The sequence below is a fragment of the Aptenodytes patagonicus genome, chromosome 22, assembly GCF_965638725.1.
Source record: "Aptenodytes patagonicus chromosome 22, bAptPat1.pri.cur, whole genome shotgun sequence".
Lineage (NCBI taxonomy): Eukaryota > Metazoa > Chordata > Aves > Sphenisciformes > Spheniscidae > Aptenodytes > Aptenodytes patagonicus.
The window spans coordinates 1,459,800-1,484,945 of NC_134970.1; the positions used below are offsets into that span (position 1 = coordinate 1,459,800).

At 45.7% G+C, this 25,146-nt stretch overlaps 5 protein-coding genes across 5 annotated transcripts; 2 read left to right on the plus strand and 3 right to left on the minus strand.

Moving 5' to 3' along the window:
• Positions 1-712: 712 nt before the first annotated feature.
• LOC143170211 (adenosine receptor A3-like) lies at positions 713-2,265 on the minus strand. The gene is made up of 2 exons (XM_076358305.1): positions 1,931-2,265; positions 713-1,328 (listed from the first exon to the last, which is right to left on the minus strand). Exons 1-2 carry the CDS (start codon positions 2,263-2,265, stop codon positions 713-715), a joined length of 951 nt encoding a protein of 316 aa, XP_076214420.1.
• A 2,430-nt stretch (positions 2,266-4,695) lies between these two features.
• On the plus strand, positions 4,696-6,787 carry LOC143170043 (adenosine receptor A3-like). The gene is given in 3 exon segments (XM_076357967.1): positions 4,696-5,083; positions 6,064-6,623; positions 6,626-6,787. Coding segments are annotated over 3 exon segments (981 nt in total). The 5' UTR covers positions 4,696-4,733; the 3' UTR covers positions 6,697-6,787.
• A 4,336-nt stretch (positions 6,788-11,123) lies between these two features.
• On the minus strand, positions 11,124-15,026 carry LOC143170235 (uncharacterized). Its single transcript, XM_076358334.1, has 6 exons — positions 14,697-15,026; positions 13,896-13,958; positions 13,447-13,546; positions 13,043-13,131; positions 12,329-12,408; positions 11,124-11,716 (listed from the first exon to the last, which is right to left on the minus strand). The coding sequence occupies exons 2-6, from the start codon at positions 13,924-13,926 to the stop codon at positions 11,657-11,659; spliced, it is 360 nt and encodes a 119-aa protein (XP_076214449.1). The 5' UTR covers positions 13,927-13,958; positions 14,697-15,026; the 3' UTR covers positions 11,124-11,656.
• Positions 15,027-15,921: 895 nt separating this feature from the next.
• On the minus strand, positions 15,922-19,098 carry ATP5PB (ATP synthase peripheral stalk-membrane subunit b). The gene is made up of 7 exons (XM_076358333.1): positions 18,999-19,098; positions 18,846-18,888; positions 18,286-18,431; positions 17,621-17,784; positions 17,089-17,214; positions 16,687-16,866; positions 15,922-16,079 (listed from the first exon to the last, which is right to left on the minus strand). The coding sequence occupies exons 1-7, from the start codon at positions 19,024-19,026 to the stop codon at positions 16,008-16,010; spliced, it is 759 nt and encodes a 252-aa protein (XP_076214448.1). The 5' UTR covers positions 19,027-19,098; the 3' UTR covers positions 15,922-16,007.
• A 129-nt stretch (positions 19,099-19,227) lies between these two features.
• On the plus strand, positions 19,228-24,419 carry WDR77 (WD repeat domain 77). The gene is made up of 10 exons (XM_076357793.1): positions 19,228-19,378; positions 19,510-19,695; positions 19,796-19,937; positions 20,010-20,059; positions 20,722-20,792; positions 21,176-21,230; positions 21,504-21,575; positions 21,675-21,783; positions 22,253-22,321; positions 22,534-24,419. The coding sequence occupies exons 1-10, from the start codon at positions 19,228-19,230 to the stop codon at positions 22,691-22,693; spliced, it is 1,065 nt and encodes a 354-aa protein (XP_076213908.1). The 3' UTR covers positions 22,694-24,419.
• The last annotated feature ends 727 nt before the right edge of the window (positions 24,420-25,146 follow it).

Below are 25,146 nucleotides of genomic sequence, written 5' to 3' on the forward strand. Positions count from 1 at the left end.
GAGCCGCTAGCCAGGGCAAACGTAGTGCCAAAGGTTAATGTCAGCTCTCCTGTCAACCCGCTAGAGTCAACCGCGCTGGCGGGCTGCGTCTAAGAGCCTTGCGCTGTGTTTCATGGTCAGTCGGGGCTTCTGCAGCGGTGGCTCCTGCCCCAGCCCACCCAGCAGCTGCAGAAATATTTGGGCCAGCCCAAGAGAGAGGGCCGGGGCTTGGGAAATGGGTGCCCCGGGAGGGTGATGAAGAGCCCGCATCTTGCCAGGGCACCAGCTGGGACCCGGACCCGCGGGGAACCGCTGCCACCTCCCGGCAGCTGCCGGCTGGCACCCGGGCTCTGCCGGCCCCCACCGCCTGCCAGCAGAGCACGGCGATGCTTGTTACGAACAGAGCAAAACACCCGCAAGCACGAGCAACGCTACCCTCTCCCCCGCACTCCCCCGTCGAGCTACCGCTCTGTTCCAAACCCGTCACACCTTTTGCCTCGGAAATGCAATGGAATTTCTTTGTTTTGGGGGCTAGCTAGGAACCTGAACTCGGCATCGCGTTGCCCAGAGCTTAAGTAGCTGAACACAGAGATATACACGCAGTTGTTGCTCCAGAATACATGCTCTGAGAAATACGTCTCAGTGTCTGTGCCATTTTCACCCCACTCTTGTTGCTCGCACGGTGTTTCGGTTGTTGTATCCAGCCCGGACGGACTGACGAGCGGGGCACAGCTCAGATGGTGCTCACTCCCAGCTCCGCTGTGTGCTCAGCTCTAGAAATAATTGACTCCGACTTCTGGAGCAGGATGTAAGTCCTCAGAATGAAAGTGTATGTTTCTTTGAACTTCTGTATTTTGAAGGCATAGATGACAGGGTTCATGGCTGAGTTGGCATGAGACAGCAGGATGCCCAGGTACATCAGAGGCTGCGGGATGGCGCAGGAGGGGCAGAAGTATGAAATGCAGTTCAGGATGCCCAAAGGGAGCCAAGACACTGCAAACAATAAGAGGATGAGGGCAAGATATTTGGCCATTTTGTATTCCTTCCCACAAACTCTTCCTCCTTCTTGAGGACTTGCTGAGCTCGGGCTTAGTTTTATCCACATGCTGTAGAAAATCTCGGTGTAGAGGGCACACATGATGAGCAAGGGAAGGACGATCCAGGCAAAGAAGCTGAAATACACCACATAATCCATTCTCATCACAGCCAAATAGCGACACTCGATGTAGCTGGAGCTGCCTGTGTGCTGGTTCCACCCCAGCATGGGGACCAGCCCCACCAGCACGGACACAAGCCAGCAGAGTCCCAGAATCACACAAATCCTTTTCTTCGTGACAGCTGCCCTGTACCTGGGTGGGCAGGAAGCATCAGCCATGTTAGATGCAATTCTTCAGAAAAAAGAACTACAATATTCAGGAACTTGGGCTTTTAAGCACTTATTTCAGGTTGGCCTTATTCGAGGTAAGCACAGTTCTGTGCAGTTGGTCCTTAGCAGCTTCTGATATTTAAAATGTATTTTGAAACTACAGGGGAACCCCCAAACGGTCACCGATCCCTTTTAAATGAGAACCCACAGATGCAGGGTCAAACCCTTTCCTCAGAAATACTGGTTTATTTTGATTCGCATCAGTAGAGCAGTATGGTTTCTCCCAGGGGAAAACCTAAAGACCACCACCTTATCCAGACTTCAAGCATATATGCATTTATGAGCAACCCTTCCCTGACTCTCTGTAGCTTAAGATCTTCAGGCATTCCTGAATTTCCAGGAGTGCCCACACTGCTGGTGCTCCATTGCCTACACTTTGGGAACCTCTGCCTTTGTGTGAGTTTCTCTCAGAGAACCAACAATACCCAGGAGGCCCTATGATGCTGCAAATACGGGAGAAGGAAAATGTAAGGGAGGAGAGAAATGGGGAAAAGATGATGAGATGGGACCTTAGCCCAGACTCACCTGGTCGGCAGTTTCACTCGCAGGTACCTGTCGACTGCGATGGCCAGGAGAGACAGGATCGAGGCATGAGAAAAGACCATCATCAGGCAGCACATGAACAGGCAGGAATAGAAATGGATGATGACTCCCAGGCTCACCAAGACAGCCAGCGGTATGACAAGGATCCCCATCGCAATGTCAGTGAGTGCCAGGGAAACGATGTAAAAGAAGGTGGTCTTCTGAAGAGCTGGGTTCAGCTTCACTGCCCAGATCACCAAGGCATTGCCCACCACTGCAAATATCCCAATAACAGACTCCATCATGATATAGCTCACATCCAGGCTGCCTACTGACATTTTGGACATCTGAGGCTGTTTAAATCCAAAATTAAGAAATGCTGCACTGAATTCTTTTTTTTCCTCCAACAGCCAGGTCAGAAGCCAGATCTTCTCTGCTCTGCCTTAATTTAAGTCCCTCATTCAGAATTTTGCACACTTTCTGATCTGCATACGCAATTCACTCTTTAAAGACGAGCAGAGCAAATTGTCCATGAAGATCCATTTATCAGATCTCCTATAACAAATCCCGTAACATCTTTCTCTCTGTCTCCTTGAGATTTCAATACATTTAGGTATGCTTTTGTAGGAGAGTCAACGTTATGTAGCGGCAGCATCACACTGTGAACAAACCACAGGGGCTACCTATTGGATGTGGTAGTTTTGCTAGCCTATTTTAGCCCCAAATGCACGCTCTCCTCCCCAGCTGGGTGCTCTGTACTACCTAGCAGGGTGAATTAGCCAATGCACAGCTACACAGCACTGCAGCTAGATTGCTGTCTCTGAGCTTCTTTAAAGCCTGCTCAGTCTATACTACATGCAGCGTAGGTGCAGCATCAGAGGAAACAGGGCCAAGGGACCTTGAGTGATCTAGTCTGTTCCCCTGCCACAAAGAAGGGGTGGGGAGGGCAAATGTGAAGACACTCAGCTGGATTTTGGGTGAGCAAAAGGCAAATGGAGGGAGAAACATTTTCTTTGACTCTGTTAGACAAACCTCTCCCCTACGGCCCCACGCAGTACCAAGTTCTTGTTCCCAGGAGCTGCGTTTACAGCAGGCACAGGGCAGCAGAGGAGGGTGGGCCCAATTAAAGCTTTGCAGTAGCTGTCTCTACGAGAGGCATCTGGCTGCAGCCACAAAAGTAGATGACAGAAAAAGGAAGCTGGCAGCTGAGGTCAAGAGAGGAGATGCACAGCGAGTGCAGGAAGTGGGGACCGCTCTTAACTCAAGCATGGCTGGCAGCCAGGAGGACACAGACAGTTGCCATGTCTGCCCAAAGCTGCAAAGTGCCGGCTACCCGCTCCTTCCCAGAGAAGTAACTCATTCAGCTCATGAAAGCCTAGCATACGTCCCAGCTGTGATCTTCACATGCCTCTCCTGGGATTTATCTCCTGCACCCACAGATATCCTGTGTCAGGTTTGATTAGAAAACCAGCACAGCCAAGTTCAGTTGCAGACCGGGACTGTCTATAGACAGCTCACCATTTTCTCAGCAGTAATTCTGCCAAAACGCCCTCCAGTCAGGGAGCAAGAAGCACTTACATCGATTTCAAGGAAGCGGAATTTGTCCAACTCTTTTGACAGCAGAGAATAAAGAAGTCTCATTTATTTCTGGCTCTGTCTCCTCCCAGGGCTGATTTCACTCCCCTATCCTCAGTTTTGCCAGAAAGTTGGATGGAAGAGATGGAGGACTCGCTGTCCGGGAAACCGAATGCTACCCATGTTTGCTTAAGGCTTCGTTACACTAATATGGCACCATCCACCTAGTCATTCACTTGCTATTTGCTCATTCCTGGAGAGCGTGCATTTCTGTTTGCCCAAGAGCCAGGTTACCCTGCGACTCACAGGCTGACATGAGCTCACACGTTTGCATCTCTTCTCAGTTTCATCCGAAATGGGAGCAGCTCTTTCACTGCAGACCCACGTCAAGGAGCAAGGCACCACGCAGTGCCGGGCTCACCCACAACAAGCAGATCACAGCTTTCACACCCTCTCCCTGCTACTTCCCATCACTTCCCACACCTTTCCTCAATTTCTCCGTCTTCCATAAACAAAGCGTAGGAAAGCATGCCACTCTCTGAACATGACTTGGGTGGTCGTCATACTGATTTCTGGCAGAAATGAGGGCTCTCACTGAAAACGTCACCTGCATTACGAGTGTTCTTGTCAGACTGAGAAAGGTCCAAGTAAAGAGCGTTTTTCGGCCACCTCAGGGCCTTAACTGAAATAGTATACCCTGAATTAAATCAAGTATTGGAATTCAATGAAACACTCTTCTAACATCCTCTGAATTGCCTCATTTCCTACAGTGACTGCAGAGTGATTATCTAGATTGATAAGTGGCAGCTTTGCACAGTCAACTCTGGTTACAGTTCTCCCGCTTCTAAAACCGTAGCTTGGAAGAGGAAGCAGTTAAAGCATTTGTTTATAGGTTGCTGGTAAGCAGGCTTGTGGAAACTTTTCCATTTTTTTTCCTTAAAAATAGCTTTCCAAAGTACTTTACTGATACCAGGCTGCTGTGAGCTTCAGGAGATGTGTCCAGAGGGGGAAACGTTTCCTGGATGCTAAGGTATTTGCAGCTCTTTGGAAAGGCAACAGCTGATTTGCTGCCCAAGTGCTGAGGATGTAAAATACTGGAAGAGGTTTGCATGCCGGAGAGTCACTGGAACAACTGAGCACAAGACACTGAGGACAAATCCCACACAGTCATCGATGTCCATGCTCCCTTCTGCAGCTCAAGCCAGGGTGGGAGCATCTCCAGCAACTCACCATGCCAAACGACAGCCTGGTGCTGAGCAGCCTGGATGGGATTTACATTGGTATCGAGTGCTTGGTTGCTTTGTTTGCCTCTTTGGGTAACATCCTGGTCATCTGGGCGGTGAAGCTGAACTCGACATTTCATAACACGACTCTGTACTTCATCGTTTCCCTGGCGCTGGCTGATATCGCGGTGGGGATCCTTGTCATGCCCCTGGCCATCGTGGTGAGTCTGGGCATCAGCATCCACTTCTACACCTGCCTATTTATGTGCTGCCTGATGGTGGTTTTCACTAACGCGTCCATCCTCTCCCTCCTGGCCATCGCCATCGACAGGTACCTGCGAGTGAAGCTGCCAACCAGGTGAGCACTGAACCACCATGGGCCCCTCCACTCGCCCCACTCCTGCCAGCTTTTCTGTGCCCAGCCTCTGCCCCACGGGTGCCACCTCCTCTCTCCTCCTTAACTCAGCCCTTTTCTAACAAATATTTACTCTAAATGCATGCGTGCGCATGGAGAAAATACCTGTGTCTAAAAGCCCACCTGAGACGAGCTTTCTAGAGCAGGAACTGCTCCCTGCGGTTAATAATGCAGCGCAGACAGACCCCGGGGGTGTTGGTGTGAGGCCGATAGCTCAGTGTTATTGCTGACCAGAATTTGGCCACAGGATGAGTATGTGGTCAAACAGCTGAATTCTTCAGATGTTTTGTTAATCGCACAGGGTGCTGAGAGTACTATAGATTTCTTTGGGTTTCTGAGGCTAGTCTTTTAAATAAAATTCCTTTTAGTGTTTGCTGAAAATACAAAAGAAGTAACAGACTTCTTAAGTTAGCCCTTAATAAGTAATTCACTTTTTATATTTGAATGGAAAAGTACGTAAGCTAGAAATGCAAAGCATAACCTCGAGTATGAAAGAATTCATATTTTTAATGGGGAAAGGACCTATAAAATTGAAGAATGAAAGAACAGTTTGGTCCTACAAATGGCATAAGCCAAATGTAAAGAGTAAGGTACACCCAAGGAAGCTGAGAAATAAGAGGACTGCTAACAGTAGAAAAGCAATATCTAGGCAAGAGGAGAACTAAGATCATAATGAAACAAGAAGCGAAATAGCTGAAAACATCCAATTATAGAAGTTAAGCATATGGGTGCTGCAAAGTAACTGTTACAAGTGAAGAGTTAGGGTTTGTCTCAAAATAAAATTCGGTTTCCCCCAAAAAAAAAGTTAATCCTCCATTTTGTGACAATGAACCTGTAGTATTTGAACATGCGAGTTCTTGAAACCATCCTTAACTATTTTCAACACTTCTGTTTAACACCACCTGGGTTTTCTTCCCCAACAGGTATAAGAGAATCACTACAGGGAGAAGAGTTTGGTGGGCGCTGGGTTTGTGCTGGTCTGTGTCCCTGCTGGCGGGATTAGTCCCCATGTTTGGATGGAACAAGACAGAACCAAGAAACTCTGACTTTCTCAGGTGTCAATTTACCTCTGTGATGAGGATGGATTACATGGTATATTTTGGCTTCTTCACATGGACCCTCGTCCCTCTGCTCATCATGTGTGCTCTGTATGTTGAAATCTTCTACATCATCCGGACAAAGCTAAATCAAGGTTCAACCAATGTGAGAGGAGCAGGAGCTTTTTATGGACAGGAGTTCAAAACAGCCAAGTCTCTAGCACTTGTTCTCTTCCTGTTTGCAATATCCTGGTTGCCTCTGTGCATTATAAACTGCATTGCCTATTTTTACCCTGCATGTCAGATCCCCCAGTATTTGATGTACTTGGGAATCCTGTTATCCCATGCCAATTCTGCCATGAACCCCATTGTCTATGCTTGCAAGATAAAGAAGTTCAAAAACATGTACCTTTTAATTTTAAGGACCTATATCCTGTGCAAAAAGCCAGACCCAGTTCTTACAAAGCAAACAACAGACCAACAATCATAAATAAAGAACGAACGTTGACCTGCCAGTAGATACCAGAGCATTGATAAACCACTTTGCTTTGTTAAGAAACTCATGGGAAAATATGTGTTCTGTTTCATCTACGCCTGCTCTTGCACGAACTGTTTTATGATAAGGGCAAGCTCCTCTTACTCAATCTGATGCACATTTGACATTAAGCCCAAAAGGATCATTCATGATCTTCTGCATTATTGTACCCCAGGGAATTCTGCTTGGTGATTGCTGTACCAAGCCCAGATCTTCTAGGCAAGCATCTTCATTTAACAGGACCTTGCAGTTTTTATTTATTGGCTTGGGCACTCTTTGGTAGACCAGCGACCCAAAGCACTGGTAACAAGGCAGGCTTTTTGCTCCTAGTTCCCCAGCTTGGATCCATGACCAACTGGTAAAAACAACAGTGCTTGTTCATTTCTAGTTTTAAGTCAAGACTGAGTAATTTTCTGTTATGATTTTGATTTCTCTTTTTGCCCAGTTATAGGCCCTTTGCTTACACACAGCCAGACTTGCCCTGACTTTTTTTTTGTCCAGTAGGACCTGTCCAATAAACCTATAGCATCTCCTGCGACACCTCCACCTGCAGCTGACCTGCATTGTGAAATTACCCTCACCCGCTGCTGATGGTCCCGCTGCTGACCACCTCAGCTGAAAGGCCAGAAGCTGCACAGCCTTTGGTGACCCTCCTCTTCTTTGGGGGAGATCCTGTCAGCGGGAGACTTTCATCGCTTTTTAATCAAGACAATTCTCGCCCCAGAAGCCTGCAAAATTGACCTCAGACATAGAGCACCAGGCAAGAGCCGAACTGCCGAACACACTGAAGCTATTCATTAATGAGATATGCTGGGGACAGGGGAGCACGCCAGGAAGAGATGACTGTCAGAAAATAAACTGATGATATCTTTAAGTTCTTCCCTCCTCCCCCAGCTACCTGACCAAGGATAGAATTGACTATCCCAAAACCATCAAGGATGCGTTTTCCTAATTTGTTACTAAAAATCATCCATATTTGGGATTCTTCCTGCACAGCATATTCCCATGCTTAATTCTGCTTACAATCACAAACTGTTTTCCTAACACCTGATTTAAATGTAATTTGCTGCAAGTCTCCTCTGCAAACCTGAAGAACAGTTGCTCTTTTTGTAGCCACCTGTTACAGATCTGAAGACTACTCTAAAGGTGTATGTAAATATGTGTCTATATATGTCTTCGTATTAAATTGTTTCAAAATACAGAAGAGATACCCAAGAGAAATTTTTTCCAGTGGGTTTTGGTTTGGTTTTTTTGTTTGTTTTTTTTTTTTTACATAAGGATTGGTTGGGTCCACTGAAAAATAGGATAAATGTGTTCTTTGTTGTTGGCAATACAGCAGCTCGCAATCCAGGCATCACAGTCCTCACTGACTGTTCTTACACCTTTTATCTTCTCTGTCAATTTAGACTAAATTTGAGTCTGGTCAACTTGTGCTGCGGTGTTGTCACATTTTCATGAATAATAAATATTAGATGGATTTTATATTAATTCAGTGTGCTCGTCTCCCACGACAGTCAAAAAAGCAGCCTGCATGAAATCTCCATGCTGTTTTAGTCGGTGTCCTGACTGGGATGGCATAGAAATTGAAGTAAATATTACACCACAGCTCACACAGCCTGTTTTTAGGGAACATGGGTCAAGCTGAAAATAGGTCATTAAAGGCCAGGCTCTTTTTTGTCCACCTTTAAATAATAAAAGTGGTCTAGAAAAAGCAGAAAAGGGAGCGCATCATTCTGTTATTTATCTCGGAAAGTGTTGGCGGCTGTTCCTTTAGCTGAGATCAGACATCTCAATTCATTATCTGATGTAACCCTTGTCACAGGCCAAAGCTCTGCCCTGTTACGCAGTTCAACTCTATTAATAAACAGGCCAAAGGAAGTCACTGCGTAAGTACATCAGAATTTTGCTACATGATCTCTCATTATCAGTTGATAGAACTGATTACTTTCAGCAGAAAAGCAGGTCCCTCCTAAAGAGGGGAAAATTATTCATTAGAACAATGCACAGCAAACTTTGCCTATGTATTTTTGAGAAATTGAGAAAAGAGGGAGCAACACTGCACCAAATTCCTAGCAGGCTGTCTGACAAACTCCAAGAGAACAAGGCATAGGGATATGGAGAAAGAACAGAAACAGAGAGGACTGAGAGCAGGGGAAACCGCCCTGCCTTCTGAAAGAGCGCTGCAAAGGAGAGCAGTCTCAGCAAGCTGACGGACCCCGCTCAGCCCCCCGAGAGGGAACCCCGGGCAACAGCTCACCTTTTCGTGACGAAGCAAGACGCTCAGCACAGCTGGACCCAGCCTCTCTCCACAAGGCAACCAGAGGAGGAGCTGCCCTGCTGCGGGAGAGGGTTCATCAGCTGCCTTCTGCCAGTGGCGGTGCTGGCTGGAAAACATTCATGCAGGTCTAGGTCCCCCGTTCTCACTTCTGGCAGTTACTCTGGAAATAGTTCTGGCGTTCAGCCCCAGACAGAGATCAAACAGGCTGAATAATGCTTAAACTAGATGTGAAGATGGGTGAAGGCACATACCAACAGTCCACTTGTATACAAATATCACCCAGGGAAAGCAGAGGATTTAGCTCTCCTGTGAGAGCCGACTCATTGCCGGCTGAGGGAAATGCAGCCTGACAGTCACATCAACATCATCGCTGTAGCTCTAATAGTCCATCCTTTTAACACTGCAACCAGATGTCAATTCCAAAATACCAGGGAATATCATAGGCCACTACTGCCCATGCATCCTTCAAAGCACCATTTAACCCGTGAGCCGTTTCCACCCACCCTTCCAGGGTTGGAAAATTTGTACTGGACTTTCCCATACCCAGGCAAATTCCTTGCAAGTTCCTGCTGTGAAAGCTTCTCTTTGGGGAGACCGCAAGTACGAACACCTCTAGCAGAAGCCTACTGAAATAGGGAAAAATGGGAGAACCAGAATAGAGAAACGCCTCTTCTATTCTGATTAGCAAACACAGTTGTCCCAAATTCCTCTATCTGTCTATAAAACAAAGAGTTGGCTGATGGCTACCATTAAAAGCTGTGTATGACTATGCAGAGCTCTTGGAGTGGGAAAGGGAGAGACAGACAGATGCTCTGGGATGAGTCTGAGACTTGTTAGCAGCCACGCAGCAAACGGAGGTTCTCTGTCACCCTCCATCTCCAAGGGCTATACCAGACTCCACTCTGTACGTAGGCACACAAAATCGCTGCACCGTGGTTGGCAACATTTCACAAAGTACATGAAATGGTTGTGCTAAGTCTCAGTACAATTCACGGTGAAGAAACATCTACATGAAAAACCCAACGTCCTAGCTGGTCTCAGGGGGGAAACGCATGGTGAGTCACCTTTTCTTGCACTTGTAACACAGGATCTATCAGTGTAGGAAGGTAGCGTGCTTGTTGGTGTGGTGAGATAACTTTTGTGCAAGCCAGGTAAGTTTTCAGACATTCTTACTTCTCAGTCGCTGTCAGGCAGCAGAGTAACACTGTTATTAATTTTAAACAAAAAAAAAAAAAATTGTGAATCAACTACAATCATCCCTCACAAACTTCTCAGCAGCTGCATTTGGAGGAGTAATATAGTATTGTCTCTATTAAATGGCACTTGAAAAAACTGCCAAGACTGAGATGAGAGCAGATACAGCAAAACAAAGACAGCAAGTTCTACTCCTGACCCTGTAAAACGGTCAGCAGCCTTACCCACAACGCCTCTCAGGCCAGATTTCAGAACATAAACGGTGTTTGTGCACCTGCTTTTCAGTGGTCCCCCGGCCTTCCACCAGCTTCTACAGTCACGAAGGCAGGACAACCCAGCAGAGCTGGCAGAGGTGGAGCCACTGCTCTGCTGACTGCTTGTTGGAAAGACACCAAACGCACCAGTCTAAGCTGAGCTAAACCCAGCTGCTCCCCTATGGCTTTGTGCTGCCATCAGGCGGCACATCCAGTCTCACTCGCCTGAAGCCTCTCAGATGTGGGGCTTGCTGTCCCCAGCTGCAGCGCACAGGACGCTGTAGGACCCAAGGCCCTTGTCCTGCCTAAGAGATTCCTCTAGAGAGGTGTTTACAATAGCGCACACACAATCATCTGCATTTTCAGAGAAGAGACACATCTGCCAGAATCTGACGCGCTCTGGTGACCAGAAACAAGGAGGCTTCTGAAGCCCAGAGGGTTGAGGCGGCAGGAAACTTAGCTCCCACATTCAGCCTTGCAGGAGAAGCGTTGTACGACAGAGTTCACTGCGCTTCCTCAGCCACCAGACCTCCCACCCGTGGGCACAGGAACATGCAGAGAAACTTCTCCACAGCTGCTAAGGCTGAGTCCCTAGTGGTACCTTATTCCCCAGTTTATGAAAAGGGGGTGATTTTTAGACTTTTTACAATATATTTAGAATGCTCTGGGTAATAACACATGAATGAACATGTCCATAAATTTTTATTGTCACACTGTGATTGTGCATTTCCTTTCTGTGACCCAATCAGGAAGCAGTCATTTGCATACAAACATTTCATTATCATAACTTCAATAAGCAGAAAATAACTTATCAGAGCACCTGGCAATCAAAAAACAAGAAAAATGCTATAGTCAGTGACAGAAGAAACAAACAAGGGCACAGATGTGAATAAATGCAGAAAACATTTCCATTTTTCAATTTTCTGGTAGTTCAAAGCACTAGCAAACACACAAATGGAAGCTTTACAAGCGCATTGTAAGGACTCACCGAGATTTCTACAGATAAGGAAATACAGTATAAAAAGTAACTTGTCCACAACTGTTGGTAAGCAGTTTGGAACAGGAGACATTTGTTTCCCCTTATAACTATAAAACGAGCTGATGTTACATACAGCAGTGCTGGCATTTTTCAGATCACCATAGGCCTTGACATAATGTTCCGGTGGCATTTGATGTGCAGAACGTGCAAACGTCTTCATTTCACTAGAAACTTCATCATCACACAGCCATCAATGTCTGACTTTGCTGGAAGACTAGAGTGGTGTAAGCAACCTCATTCTGGGGATGCGAAAGAAGCCACAAACATTAGAGTGTGCAAGCATCACATCTCAGCGTGAATTTCCCGCTTGTAATTTGTCCTCAACGCTACACACCATAAGCGGTCACAGTCTGTCCCTGCACATGGGAAATCTACTAAACGCTATGCTGGATCAGTCCAGTTGTTAGTCTAGCTCAGGATCCTGGGTCGACTCTGCATTAGGGGCTTCCAAAGAATCAATAACATGAACGAAAACTGCAGAAAATTTTGCCCTTTAGAAAGATTTTCCCCTAACTGGCCTAATTAGTGGTTAAACCATGACATGTAGCCCCAGAACCCTTGAAATACGTGGGGAGTTGGCATTTGAGCCCTGTGATAACAGAGAATGAATATCTTTCCCTCCTACACGTCGAGGTACCTCCTCAGGTAACTCACTGCAACTGTAAACACAGGCTGAAGCCTTGGATGCACAAAAGGAAGCACTCTTCCTCAGTCAAAAGAATTGTCGACTAACAATTGAGTCTTGCAAGAGCAAACATCTTTTCTCCCCCCCCCCAAATTAGTATTTACCATTCTCTCAAGAATCTGAAGTCTCTGCATTAAGTATTAGAAATAATAGTTGTGACCTTTACCTGGATGTCCTTAGCAGATTCCTCAGTCACTGTCTGGGAGGGAACTCGCTCTTGTAAATTTTGGTGGGATCTCTTGCACTCTGGGAAGGAGAGGGATACCAGTCTCAGCTGTCTGCTCTGTGTTTGGAGACAGCAGCGCAAGAGAGGCGAAAGAGTGGGGTGACAGAGCAGCACCAGAGAGTGCATGGCTTCGACACAGCTTGTAAAATCTGTCTCAGACCTTCACTGCAAAGTGAGCAGTTTGGCAGCCCAGGCAGGAGGGTAGCCCCTGCCCCTGCCCACCTGTTGGAAGGGGCTAGGATGAAAGCAGCTGATGAATTTGGTGAGAACTTGGTGTGGCCAGTGTTAGGATGAAAAAAAAAAAAAAAACCCACACACCCAAACCAAACACAACCAACAAAACCCACCACAACTCATCAGTGATAAACTTAATTCTTCCATGAAAACAGCCCCGGGATGATTCATGAGGAGTTACTGCCAGGAATGACCTGTTCACCAATACATTCATTATTCAAGGGAGACATAATTTGAGCCTCTTTCAGAGTAACTTCTGCAGAAGTTACTTTGAAACCCTAGTGCTGTAAGATGCAGCCCAAAGAGCATGGAAACTTAGCACCATCCATCTCAAGATGTGCAGCACAAGATGTTAAGCACTTCTCTGCCACCAGGTCTGGATCATCACGCTGCCGTTACTCCCTCTACTATGCCACTTACTTCTTCTGATGATGTAGATGATTGCAAAGACCAGAACAGTCAACAAGATGCCGGAGATAAAGGCTAGCGATATGTAGAGTATTTCATAGCTGTTGATACACAGAAAATAGTGTCAGAATCCCCAGTTTTAACAGAGGTGTTGAAGAATCAGCAGTGCTCAAATTCGCCAAGCTTTATGAAGTGTACTACATCATTTATCCCAAGCCTCATGAGATTAAAAGGTGCGTATCTGCATTAAGCATCACTATGAATTAAATATCTAGTGCACAGACTAGGAAATTCTAAGCAACCTTTTAAAACCCCAAGACATAAAACATATTACATGTAACTCCTCCTGTAAGGAGGAGTCTGCAGTCTCAGGGAACTCTGTGTTTGAAGTCAGGAAATAAAGGTGGAACATTTACGTATCAATCCAGCATTTGACTTCTGAAGCTTTTAAGGTAGCCGCAGGGGTATATACAGTGGTATGTACAGTGACAGTAGTGGAAATGGGTTCTGGTGTAACTGGAAGTGAATAGAAAAAAAATATTAAAACCTGTTTTTAAACATGTTGATTTCTCCAGTAATATTACAAGCAACAAGAACTACATAGAGGCACACGCCTATTCCAGTAAGTATTATTGTAAGTGTAACATTTCTCTATCAGGGGGCTGAAAGTAAAAACACCAGACAGAGAAATTTAGTTAGTTATTCATATTACTGTCCCACAGCGTCCTTCGGCAGCCATGCAGTTCTTCCCCAAACACATACATCTCCCGCTAAGCTACCCCCACAGCAGCCCGTTTTGAATCAGGGCAATATCAACTTAGGCAAGAATACTGCATCTAAGAAAATTCTTTAAAGAAGAAAATACCTGCATTTGCTTTTGAGGAGCTACCTCCCATTCTCTCCAAACACTAATGAACAGTAAGAGAAGCTAAAAGGAGGGGAGGGGGAAGAGAAAGTTGTATTTATATACATATATGTACACACACGAGAGCAAAACAAACCTATCGCCCTCTTCTAACTCACAGGCTTTATTTAGTTTTTGTCAATGTTTCAGACATCTTATACCAACTGGCACAAAGTCACAGCAGCAAACCCAGCAATTACTCAGCATGAATCCTACTTTCCAAGGTCTTCCTGCTCCTGTGCACGCACAGGCACGTTCACTATGCTTTGATGAACATGCTGCCTTCTTTCAGAAGGATCGAGTATATTTAATAACTAAAAAAGCACCCACAGTATTATTTTTGCAGCAGCTAGAGCTGAGTGAACATTTTCATAATCAGAAGCAGCTTTGACAAAATGCCCCTTTAAGTGTTTCTCCCTCAAGTTACACTGACTTTTTCCACCAAAGCAGGAGCGATAACTTTCTTCTCAAATTTGGGGGTGGAATCAAAGTTAGGGAAGTACCAGTCTACTAAGAAATTCCTACCCCGGTATTTCTCGCTACATGGCTTGCAAACTGCACAGTGTTAATAACATGGAAGTATTACCAACGACATGAAAGCAAACATCCTGTTACCATCATCTTTTTCTGCTGCATGCCCATTGCTGCCCGCGTTCCACGAGAGTCAAACACTTGAGGCCTCCCAGTTTCCTACACCAAGTCTAAAAGCGCGTTGTGTTCGCAGCGATAGAAGTAACGGCAGTAAGCGATACACCATCTTACCTCGCACCATAGAACTGCTGCCCACCTGCTGGTTGAAGACTCCTGAAGCGTTAGCACGGCAGTTTAACCACTTGCTTTGTGAAAAGCATCCCTGTCAGAACTAGTTAAATCTCACGCATCATTCAAATGTGGGGTTACACAAATGTGGAAGTTGAGCAACTTCACTTTAAAGTAACAGGAAATTACAAGAGACACCTGCATTCTCAGGAACTGTTGATCTAAAAAAAAAAGTAAGCTAACGATCTGAAGCCGACTTTAAGTAAGGTTCTTGCCTCTAAAGTACACCATTTTTGCTGAACTGTTGTATTGAAAAGTATAGAAAACTGTGCTATTTTACTAACTCCGCTGAAAATAAGTATTTCCTCACTCTAGTACCAATCCGCATAAAAGAGGCATGTAAGCACACCCTAGTCTGCTTACTTAAGTTTATTTACTAAATAAATCACTTCCCAACACAGAAAGGATGAGATTACACAGGCAAGTGCTTTGCTCAGCTGGAACATTTGAGATATAACAAAATCTTTCAGGGAAAGAGTTTCCTATAAGAAGAAAATGAAAAGGCTTATACTGTGTATTATCATAATGCACATAAAACCATTTTCCTTCTTACAGAAAAAAGAAAAAAGCAACTTTTTTTTTTCTATGGAAGTCTAGAAAAAAAACCCCACCACCCTCTAGAATAAACATATCCATTTCACTGTTTTAAACTTGATACTGGCAAGTTCAGTTGAAGCCAAGTTTTCCGGTAGCTTTTGGTATGCTTCCTGCCAGCTACATCCTCTTTTTTAGAGCACAGGGTAATGTTTTCATCACTATTTGAAGCTTTGTTATGAAAGTGTTTTTTTTCCAGTTCATTTTTAGAACGAGGACACTGATTCAGAGCACCTCCAAGTATTGGACTAGGTGAATGGGAGCACCGGCCCTCATTCTGATTTTAGAGCATGTTTACAGTTACAGTAGATATCTATATGTCATTATCACACAGAATTCTAAAACAAAAACTGATCACTGTATTAAAAAAATCACAGAATTTTTCACTGTGAAGTTCTGTATCTTGTCTCTGGAAGCGTTCAGGACCAAAGAAGGAACCAAACAGAATCGTACATACTGTAGTTGCAAATAATCCCCCAGATTAAACTAACTGTAGTGGTTTACAGGACTGATCTAGCTACTTCAAACATAAAGAGGAAATTACTGTTGCTACTGCTAGTGAAAGACAGCAGAGTGGTTTGTTTGTTTGTTTAATGATGCTTCAGAATCATACAGTTTCCAACAGTAAGTAACGAGACACGTCAGTGGAATCAGACATGGTTACACTGCTGCCTGTGCACTCTTCGATAATGCCTTCAGGTCCAAAATGCACTTTGTGATACTCTCCTTCTGCTGCAAAAGAGAGGAAAACAGCTTTCAGAAGAAAGACTTCATGAAAGACATTTAAACAAGCAAAGTATGCATTCTAATGCATTTTAGATACTCCTTTTTAGACCCATGAAATGAGTTACAGATTAAAAGGGATATAATTATAGCTCACAAAGTCAGAGATTCACATCCAAACAATGACCTATATTAAAGCACCTGCATGCAGTGCTAGGAACATTTTTTCTTTTTTTGTTGCTATCAGCTTCATTCCTTAAAAGAAAGGACATCTAGAGCCCATCTGCAGATCTTAAGCTGCCATGGTCTTACACGGAGAATTTTACAAGGGAGTTCCCTGACCTGTTAGCTATTCACCTTATCACAAGCTTAGCTCTACGTTGCAACGACAAACACCACACGTGATTCTACCTTAAATCACCAGCAACACAAGCATCTGGTACCTAGTAACTGGGCTTGTTAGCTCTTACTCAGCAGTAGGAATGCGTTGCAGCCACATTTGGAAGTCACCCAAAGATGACCTATCATCTTCTGGCTTAAGCCAGAACCACCAGACAGCAAATATTTGTGCTGACTGAAATGTAAAGCAGATTAAAAAAAAAAAAGGAGCAAGTACCTGTTGAGGTGTGATGCTCTGAACAACATTTTTCTCCACCCAATGAATCATGTGATCTTGTTCTTTCTGACGCTTTAAATTCTGCGTAGCCACTTGATAGTCCAGCCTTTTCTTTACTTCATTGTACACTGTCAGTAATCTTTCTCGATAATTAGTTTCCAGCAACATGGCAATGTTATTCTAGACACAGAATATGAAATCAAAAGGTTAGCGTTTGGCAAGAATACAAAACAGCAGCAGAACACATTCTATAGCAAAAGTCACTGGATCAGGTGGTGGAACTGGCCCTGTCTGCAACACACTGAGGGTAAATGGTTTGTTACTTGCTAGCGATTTAAGAGGTACCCAGGTTATGTAGCAGAGACTGCAGGGGAAGTGAACAGTAGAGCTGGAACTGCGTACCCGCTTAGCGTCAAAGAGGTAATTGCGGCCTTCAACCCGCCATTGCTCCTTCTTCTCCTGTTCAATGGCAGTCTCAAGATCTTTAATAGCTTCATTTTTCACAGCTAAAGCTTTAGCAACTTTCTCCTGGATGAAAAAACAAAAAATATGCTTCAGAACGAAAGCAAGATGCAAGGAAAACAAGTGATCTGTAATTAACTTCTGAAATTCTGCATTAAGATTTGAGAAATGTCTGCATGAACTGGACTGTGCCAGGGTTGAGGTTAAAGGATGGCAAGACAGAAGAATTAGGGTTCACAATCAATTGTACTTTAAAAAAAAAATTCTTTCGTGCTGGTATGAGGTGTTTTATTTTTGAAGACTTATGTAACAATACCAAGACCTAACACATACCTTATTTAAGCAACATTCTGAACATATTAGACTCAGATTTTTATGAGAGCCTGGACACAGTATTCTTTTAAATATTTAAGCAGATAACTTAGAATAGTTATTAATTACTACAAACTTAGATTATGGTTTCTTTTGTTACCTCATTAAGTTTGTCCGCAAAAGCTGCTACATCAGAGCCATATTTTTTCACGCCATAAATGATGACTGACAATATGCAGGCAGCTGCAACTGTCTCATGGTTAATTACATAGATTTCCTTAGAGAGAAAGTAAAGCAGGAGTCCAGTTCCCAACATGTAAGGCCCTAAAGAAAAAATAAAGCAGCAATATTTGTACAAAGCATAAAGACGCTCACTAAAGTCAAATACATAAGAGGTAGCTAGTTTAAGGCTTACAAGAAGAAGTGTTCTCTTTTACCATGACAAAAAGTAGAACCCAATACCACCAAGGGGAAGGGTGCCGTGAGAACACTCACCAGAAGTGGAAGCAACTTGCACCTTGCATGGGACCTGCTGCTTCTGGTCATTCAGAAACAGACAAAAACCTCTGTTTAAAGGTTTTGAGGGTCAGCAGGCAAATAAATCTCCCTGCAAGATCAAGCTCATGACAGTCTTTTAACCTTTAAAGGACAGATGCCTAGCTTTAAAGCCAGGAAGTGCTGCACTGGCTCATTCTTCACAACCTCCTTCTGCATATGCAAAAAAGAATTTTCCCTAATATTTTACCTTTTCAGCAGCCAGAAGTGGTGGACAGAACTAAATAAGCATAACTAAACACACGTTTAAAAAAAAAAGTATATGTTAACCTGTGACTCCTGTTTTAGGATAGAGAAACTGGAAAAACTCCTCAGGGATCAAACCATAACGTACTTCTCCTCCTTTCTCAGGCAGAGGTGGCAAAGGAGCCAAACACTGCTGAGTTGTATGCAGCGGTCTTGAGGTGTGTAGTACACTACAAATAATGAGAAAGTTTCCATTAAGCTTCTTAAAAAAACCCCAGCCTTAGATGAGACTCAAACACATTTCCAATGAAATGGGTAGGCATTAATTTGGCACGCCTCCTTTGAGGAAGTGGGCGGGATTAGATAACCTCCAGAGCTTCCTTCCGACAGTAACTGTTTCATAAGCCCACAACATTAATTAGGCAGATAAAGACAAAAAACCCGGAACAACGATATTTAAAAACAACGACTGGCAGGTTCTGGAGGCGCTCCCCGGCCTCCTCAGGCAGCTTGTCACTAGGAGGGGGCGGTAGGGGGCCGGGCCTCCCGCCACACCAGAGGCGCCACCAGGCCTCAGCCGGAGGTCAAAGCCCTCAGCGCTGCCCGCCGAGGCCCCCTGGCCGCCCGCCCCCCGCGGCACTCACCCCACGGTGACGGGAGGCGGCAGGCTCCTCAGCGCGGCCGGGACTGAGGGAAGAAGAGGGGCAGAGAGGGCGTCAGGACAGAGCTCAGCCAGGACGACCCCCCGCCCGCCCGCCACCCTCGCCCCAGAGAGACGGCGCTCCCTCCCGTCTCACCGGCGCGGAGGACGAGGCGGGAGAGCATGGCGGGGCGGGACAGGGCAGGCAGCGGCGCAACCCCCTTCGTCCCGGTGACCGCCGGCCGCCTCCGCGCCAAGATGGCGGCAGAAAAGCTCTCGCGAGAGGCGCGGGGCGGGGCGGGCGCTCTCGCGAGAGGCGGTGGCGCGCGCGCGGCGCGGGAGCACGTGGGGGCGCCGCCGGTCCCGCTCCCGCCGCCGCCGCCGCCATGGAGGAGCCGCCGCCCGAGCAGCCCCCGCCGCCCCCGGCAGCCCCGGCGGGCGGGGAGGCCGCGGCTGCGGCCGGCCCCGAGTGGAACATCCCGCCCAACGCGCCCGCCTGCATGGAGCGGCACCTGGAGGGCGCGCACTACCGCGCAGGTAGCGGGGCCGCGGGCGGGCCGCCGGCCCGCGGGAGGGGAGCGGGGTGGGGTCGGGGGCCGGGCCGCCCGGCCCCTCGAGGAGCGGCGGCGGCGGGCGCTCACCGGGCCTCTCCCCTCGCCTCTCCGCAGACGGGGCCTTGCTGCTGGGCGCCTCGGGGCTGAGCGGCCGCTGCTGGGCCGGCTCCCTCTGGGTCTTCGCCGACCCCCGCCGCGCCCCCAGCGAGGGCTTCTGCACCGCCGGCGTCCAGACCGAGGCGGGCGTCGCCGACCTGCGCTGGGTGGCTGACAGGGGCATCCTGGTGGCCTCCGACTCCGGTAAGCAACGGGGATCCCCCCGGTGGCCCCCCTGCCCCCGCTGAGATGGGTGCCCCCCCCCCTCCCCCGCTGAGGTGGGTGCCCCCCCGCTTCCCCCCAGGTGCCGTGGAGCTGTGGGAGCTGGATGAGAACGAAACCCTCATCGTCAACAAGTTCTGTAAATACGAGCACGATGACATCGTGATGACGGTGGCCGTCCTGGCCGGCAGCACCCAGGCCGTCAGCGGCGGCAGGGACTTCTGGTGAGTGTCCCCAGCCCGGCTGCCGTGCGCCAGGGCCGGTGCCAGGTACTGACTGCTCGCTCTTGTCCACAGCGTGAAGGTCTGGGACCTCCCACAGCAAACGGTGCTGCACTCCTACAGAGGTGAGTGCCACACCGGCCCCATCGCCCGGCTCCTCCTGGCCCCTCGCCGGTTGCTGCAGGCTGAGCTCAGTCCAGCAGCATCGCTGGTTATCTGTCTGCCAAACCGCGCTTGGGGCCGTGATCGAATGTCTGCCAGTCTGTGGAGTTTCCGGCACAGCCTTATTTCTTTGTTGTTTATTTGTCCTCACAAAATGAATGCTATAAGGCTTAGTTTGCCTTGCATCTCTAAGAGTATTTTATTTTTTCTGTACTGAAATCTTTCTTCCACCTGCATACAATCGTGTGATCTAACCCGTATTTGTTTTGAACAAGAGCTCATTGGAGGTGCCAATCTCAGGAGATGTGGTATTGTGATCTCTAGCCACAGCAAAGGCCATATTTTGTTTGATCCTCTCCCCCCCGGCCCCTTTTTAACTGACCTGTCTGGAGAGGCTTCCTCAAGCTTATGCATGTCACGGGGACTTGACTGCAGCGGCTCTGGTTGGATTTGGCAGCTCATCGGTTTGGGAGGAAGCAGTTGGCTATTGCTGAGTAGAAGTTAACCCTGTATCTGGGCATAAACTATTCTTTATTATACTGCTGTGCCTTCAGAGGTCCTTGGGAATATGCGGGAAAGTTGGATACAATCTTTGAGGCTCTTTATCCTTTTGTGCTTTTGGTAGCTCACTCCGGTTCAGTGACATGTGTGGCTTCCTGTCCTGGTAAGGACACTGTGTTCCTGTCCTGTGCTGAGGTAAAGCTCGCTCTCTGTCTAAATCTACCCAATAAAAGTGATATTTTAGTTATTTACAGTTAAGTGCACTTACTGAGAAACCACCTGTTGTGTCACAAGCTGCGTACCTGTGTTATTTCAATGTTCCAGTCTGATAAGTTGCCAGTCGGCTTACCAAGCTGATTTCTACAGGTTTGTATTAAAATGTGGGAGTTGCCAGCTCTGTCCTGGGGATGACTGAAGGAGCTAACTTGCAGTTGATGGCAGCATCATTTTTAACACAAAGGAAGAGGTGGTGTGGGTTTGAATGTGGGTCAGTGGCGGTTCTGCAGTGAATCTGAGTTATGCCTACGCCCTGCCACAAAGAAATTGTAGAAACCTTCTCATTCACTTTGGATTTATAGGACAGCAGAACTTTACTCTGGGACACCAGATGCCCGAAACCAGCTACTCGAATTGGTATGTTTCTGTATGCAGTCACTGCTTGCGTATGAGTTTTTGTTGGAAGAAATAAATTATTTTATGCCTGACTTCACTATGTCTAACTTCAAGTCTAGCGATCTGACCATTTGGGCAGAAAAGCCTATTAAAACCTAAGGAAGTTTAATACTATCACAGAAGTACAATAAGCTTTTAAATATTTGTCTTAGTGCAGTAGCAGTGCTAACTGAGATAGTGTAGGAATATCTTTGTACTGACTTTTCACACTCATCCCAATTTATTTACTTGCAGTTTGCAGTGCCTGTAATCACCTCCCTACCTCAGTCATGTGGCATCCACAGAAAAGTGACATCTTTGCTTTGGGTAAGAAGTGATCTTACTGACTTTCACCAGACAAATCAAGGTCTTCCTTTTCACATGACAATTTTGCTAATAACCTCATTCTCCCTTCCTCTCTTAAAGGTGATGAAAATGGAACAGTTGCATTAGTAGACACAAAGAATCCCGATTCTGCTCTCAGCTCTGCTGTGCATGCCCGAAGTATCACGGGGTTTGCATTTTCTACACATAGGTACAGTCTGATATACTGGCATAGAATGTGTGTCTGCATACACTTGAAAGCCTTATTTGTTTTTAGAGTAAAACCTGTGAGTACTAGTTTTGGTCTTTTTATCAAGATCGATAGTGAAGAATAGAGTAAACGAAACAACGTCTCACTTTTGACAAGAAGTGTGTGAATGTACAGGAGAACGCTTTTGCAGCATTCAGAATTATTGACCCACTCACTGTGGGGATTTTTCTAATTACAGTCACCTCTGCTTGAAGAAGGATTACTTGCTTTCCGATGCTAATAGAATATTCTCGCTTAGTGTGCTGGCGACCTGCCAAATGATGATGAAAAAATTTTTGTAAGATTTGGCATCTGTTAATTCACTGTACCTGGGTCAGGCTCACTAAGAAATGCGCTTTTCACAAGGTTATCCCTAAGCAGCTTTCTTGTATTTGATTGTTCTAATCGTGGTCTCATCTCTGTCCTCTAGTTCACCCTTACTGGCTTCAATCAGTGAAGACTGTTCAGTAGCTGTTCTTGACTCAGACCTCTCAGAGGTGTAAGTACTAGACAGAACGTATTCACTACTGTAGCCGTTTGTCTTGTTGACTTTTCATTAAGCTAATTATTTATCCGTATGCTGAGTGGAAGATGAAAACACCCCTTAAATAGGGGAGCATCATCCTAACAAACTAGCAGTTAGGAATTGCACAAGCCCATAAACTCTTACTGACAATGCTTTATGGCTAATGGAGTGTTCATGTTTTCCAGGTTCAGAAACCGTTCTCATCGAGACTTTGTAAAAGGCTTATCGTGGTCTCCTTCAGACAATGCCTTGCTCACTACAGTTGGATGGGATCATCAGGTTTTACATCACACTGTCCCCATACCAACTGGTGAAGCTTCTGGAGTCAACTGTGTAAAAGAATAGTTTTATAAACTCATGGTCCAAATTCCTTCCTGGCATTACTTTGATTCTGCTGAAGTCAAAGGCGTGTGTGAACTGGAGTGGGTATGGTCTCTCGTCTGCCTTGAAGCTTGTGACTAAGAAGGTTCCTGTAGTAATTTTGAATTAGGCATAAATTAGTTACAAACCAAGCTTTACCCTCTCCTCAGGAGTTGGCTTTACCTGTAATAAGACTTCAGTATTTTACCCAGAAAAAGATATTTACTTCAGGCACAGAGGAGACTTGGAGAGACAGGGAATTAGGTATAACTAAAAAAAAAAAAAAAAAAAAAAAAAAAATCAGAAAGACTCGATTCCTCCCTCAGTTCTCCAAACCATCCATGGAATTAATAGAAACATTTTTTGGGGAGGTTAAAAACACCACCGCTTGTTAGCTGGATGCGAGAGCCTCACCCTTGAGCAAAGCTCTTTGCTATGTAAATCAATTCTTCCAACTGAATGGGAAGATGGGTTAGCATTTAAAAGCTAGAAGGGTTCCACTGCTGTCCTTAATGCAGCATGTGGTTTAGAGGGCTGGTCTTCACTACCTACGAGCATGGATCCTATGGTGAGCACTGTTTATGCACTTCTGCTCCCTTGATGGGTATCGGGATGCCAGTGCTTGGTGTGAGAAGTCGAGTATGCTGTATGATAAGGATCCCAGCTGTAGCCCTGTAATTAAAACACCTTTGTGATAGTGCATGACACGTGCTGAAATACTGGGACCTCTGATGCTCAGCATTGGCTTGCAGCTGAGGCCAGCTCAAAGGGGCTGTTACTGCAGCATGCTGAAAGCCAAGAGAAGTTAACCGTTGCAATGCTGTTTGACACCATGTTCCATCTCCTCTGTGCTGAAGACAACTTACTCAAAGATAAGACCTGTGAACAAAAGTTTATGTAAGGGAAAAACTGGACTAAGGACTTCAGTTTTCATTTGCTTGCTCCTATAAACAGTCTCTGCTTAGTGATAAATGAGACTCTTTATGCACTTGTGATGAGTGGCTTTTTGTGCTGGAGACTGAGGGGACCAAGCATTCCCATAATCCCCAAAACAGACTCCACATAATCCTTAGAGGTGTTTTGTAATATACCACATACTTTTCAAACTAAACTGTTTCCCTGGAACATATTTAACTGAAAAAAAAAAAAAAAATCATTGCTCTGCATGCATTGCCACTGCTCTAGATGTGGCTTGGTCTGGCCTAATATTTCCTAGACAGTATAAAGCAGGTCCTGACTAATGAAACAAAAAATACTATTGAGATGAATGCTACTCCTGTTTCTTTAGCATGATAGCAACACTAAAATGTACACCACTTCCAGTGGGCTTATCCCTGCATAAAGATAGGTTTTAGCTGATCCAAATTATGCAGAGCCCACAATTAATCTTTAGGCAGACTAAGCTTTCCCAGGCTCTGTACTTTTCTCATACTCTTTAAACCTCGTTTGCTGCTTTTTTAATTCCCATGTCATACAGGTGTTTACAGAGCAGACATCCTGATCTAGGGCAGTGTATGACAAGGAAAAGGTAAATGATTATAAAAACTGACAAGTTTCTTCAAAAGTACCCCTCGAACAACCAACAAAAGTTACCTGTTACGGACCTCTGATGGTGTACTGAAAACTGAAACAGGTCTTGTGCTGTTTGTGAAAAAGTTGTCTTGGAAAAAGTGGAAGACGGTTTTTAAATAAATCATAGTTTTCATTTGTACCTGGGTATAAGTTTCACTGGGCCACTTCTGTAGTATTGAAGAGCCAGCTGAGATCATTCACACAGTTAAAGTGAAGTTGTGATTTCAGTCCCTGAAATTAAAACCGTTCTTAAATAAATGTGCACCGTATTACTGCTTAATGCTAGGGTCCTATGATTCTTCAGCACTAGTGCAAGGCAGGCTGTAAGTCAGTCCTGCTTGTTTTCAGGAAGCTTTTCTTTCAAAACTTGAAGTAAGTTTTCCATTGTGCCTAGCTAAAAAGAGGAGTTTCAGATGTCAAGTATTGAATCACGTTAAGTTCCTCACATTGCCACCCTGTGAGCAAAACACAACAGTCCATGGCAAAAAGCATGATGGTGGAAGGTGAAGCCTAGATCGACAACAGGTCATTATCGATATATTAATCCTGTTCTTTTACAATTGCTGAAAGACTTTTAGTGTGGCAGCACAAAAAAAACCCCAAACCCAAATGTTTCAGCATCTGGGTGAAGGTTTATGTTCTGCCACAGGAGGGCAGCAGCTGCCAGCTTGACAAGCGGCAAGGCAGCATCTCCCCCAAACATTTGGACATTTCTTTAAAAAGTATCTTTTTTTTTTTTAGCCACTTACACTTGGTTTTTTCGCCATCGTAAGAGAAGCACAGAAGAGCGGCAGTTTATCTAGGAGTCACTCATGCTGTGTTCGCTTGGCTCCTAGCTGATTGTACCAGCAAGGCTGTATTAAATA

Bases quoted from the DNA above. Each gene is read 5' to 3' on its own strand.
- WDR77 (XM_076357793.1), top strand. From the start codon at position 19,228: ATGGAGGAGCCGCCGCCCGAGCAGCCCCCGCCGCCCCCGGCAGCCCCG. The intron at 19,696-19,795 runs GTAAGCAACGGG...GCTTCCCCCCAG, and splicing joins CCTGGTGGCCTCCGACTCCG to GTGCCGTGGAGCTGTGGGAG. The intron at 22,322-22,533 runs GTAAGTACTAGA...CATGTTTTCCAG, and splicing joins GACTCAGACCTCTCAGAGGT to GTTCAGAAACCGTTCTCATC.
- LOC143170211 (XM_076358305.1), bottom strand. From the start codon at position 2,265: ATGTCAGTAGGCAGCCTGGATGTGAGCTATATCATGATGGAGTCTGTT. The intron at 1,329-1,930 runs GTGAGTCTGGGC...CTGCCCACCCAG, and splicing joins CGAGTGAAACTGCCGACCAG to GTACAGGGCAGCTGTCACGA.
- LOC143170235 (XM_076358334.1), bottom strand. From the start codon at position 13,926: ATGGGAGGTAGCTCCTCAAAAGCAAATGCAG. The intron at 13,547-13,895 runs GTATTTTCTTCT...ATTCACTTCCAG, and splicing joins CTCCTCAAAAGCAAATGCAG to TTACACCAGAACCCATTTCC. The intron at 12,409-13,042 runs GTAAGTGGCATA...TCTCCTTCCCAG, and splicing joins CATCTACATCATCAGAAGAA to AGTGCAAGAGATCCCACCAA.
- ATP5PB (XM_076358333.1), bottom strand. From the start codon at position 19,026: ATGCTCTCCCGCCTCGTCCTCCGCGCCG. The intron at 16,867-17,088 runs GTACGCAGTTCC...TTCTGTGTCTAG, and splicing joins ACCTCTTTGACGCTAAGCGG to AATAACATTGCCATGTTGCT. The intron at 16,080-16,686 runs GTACTTGCTCCT...TCTCTTTTGCAG, and splicing joins AGAGCATCACACCTCAACAG to CAGAAGGAGAGTATCACAAA.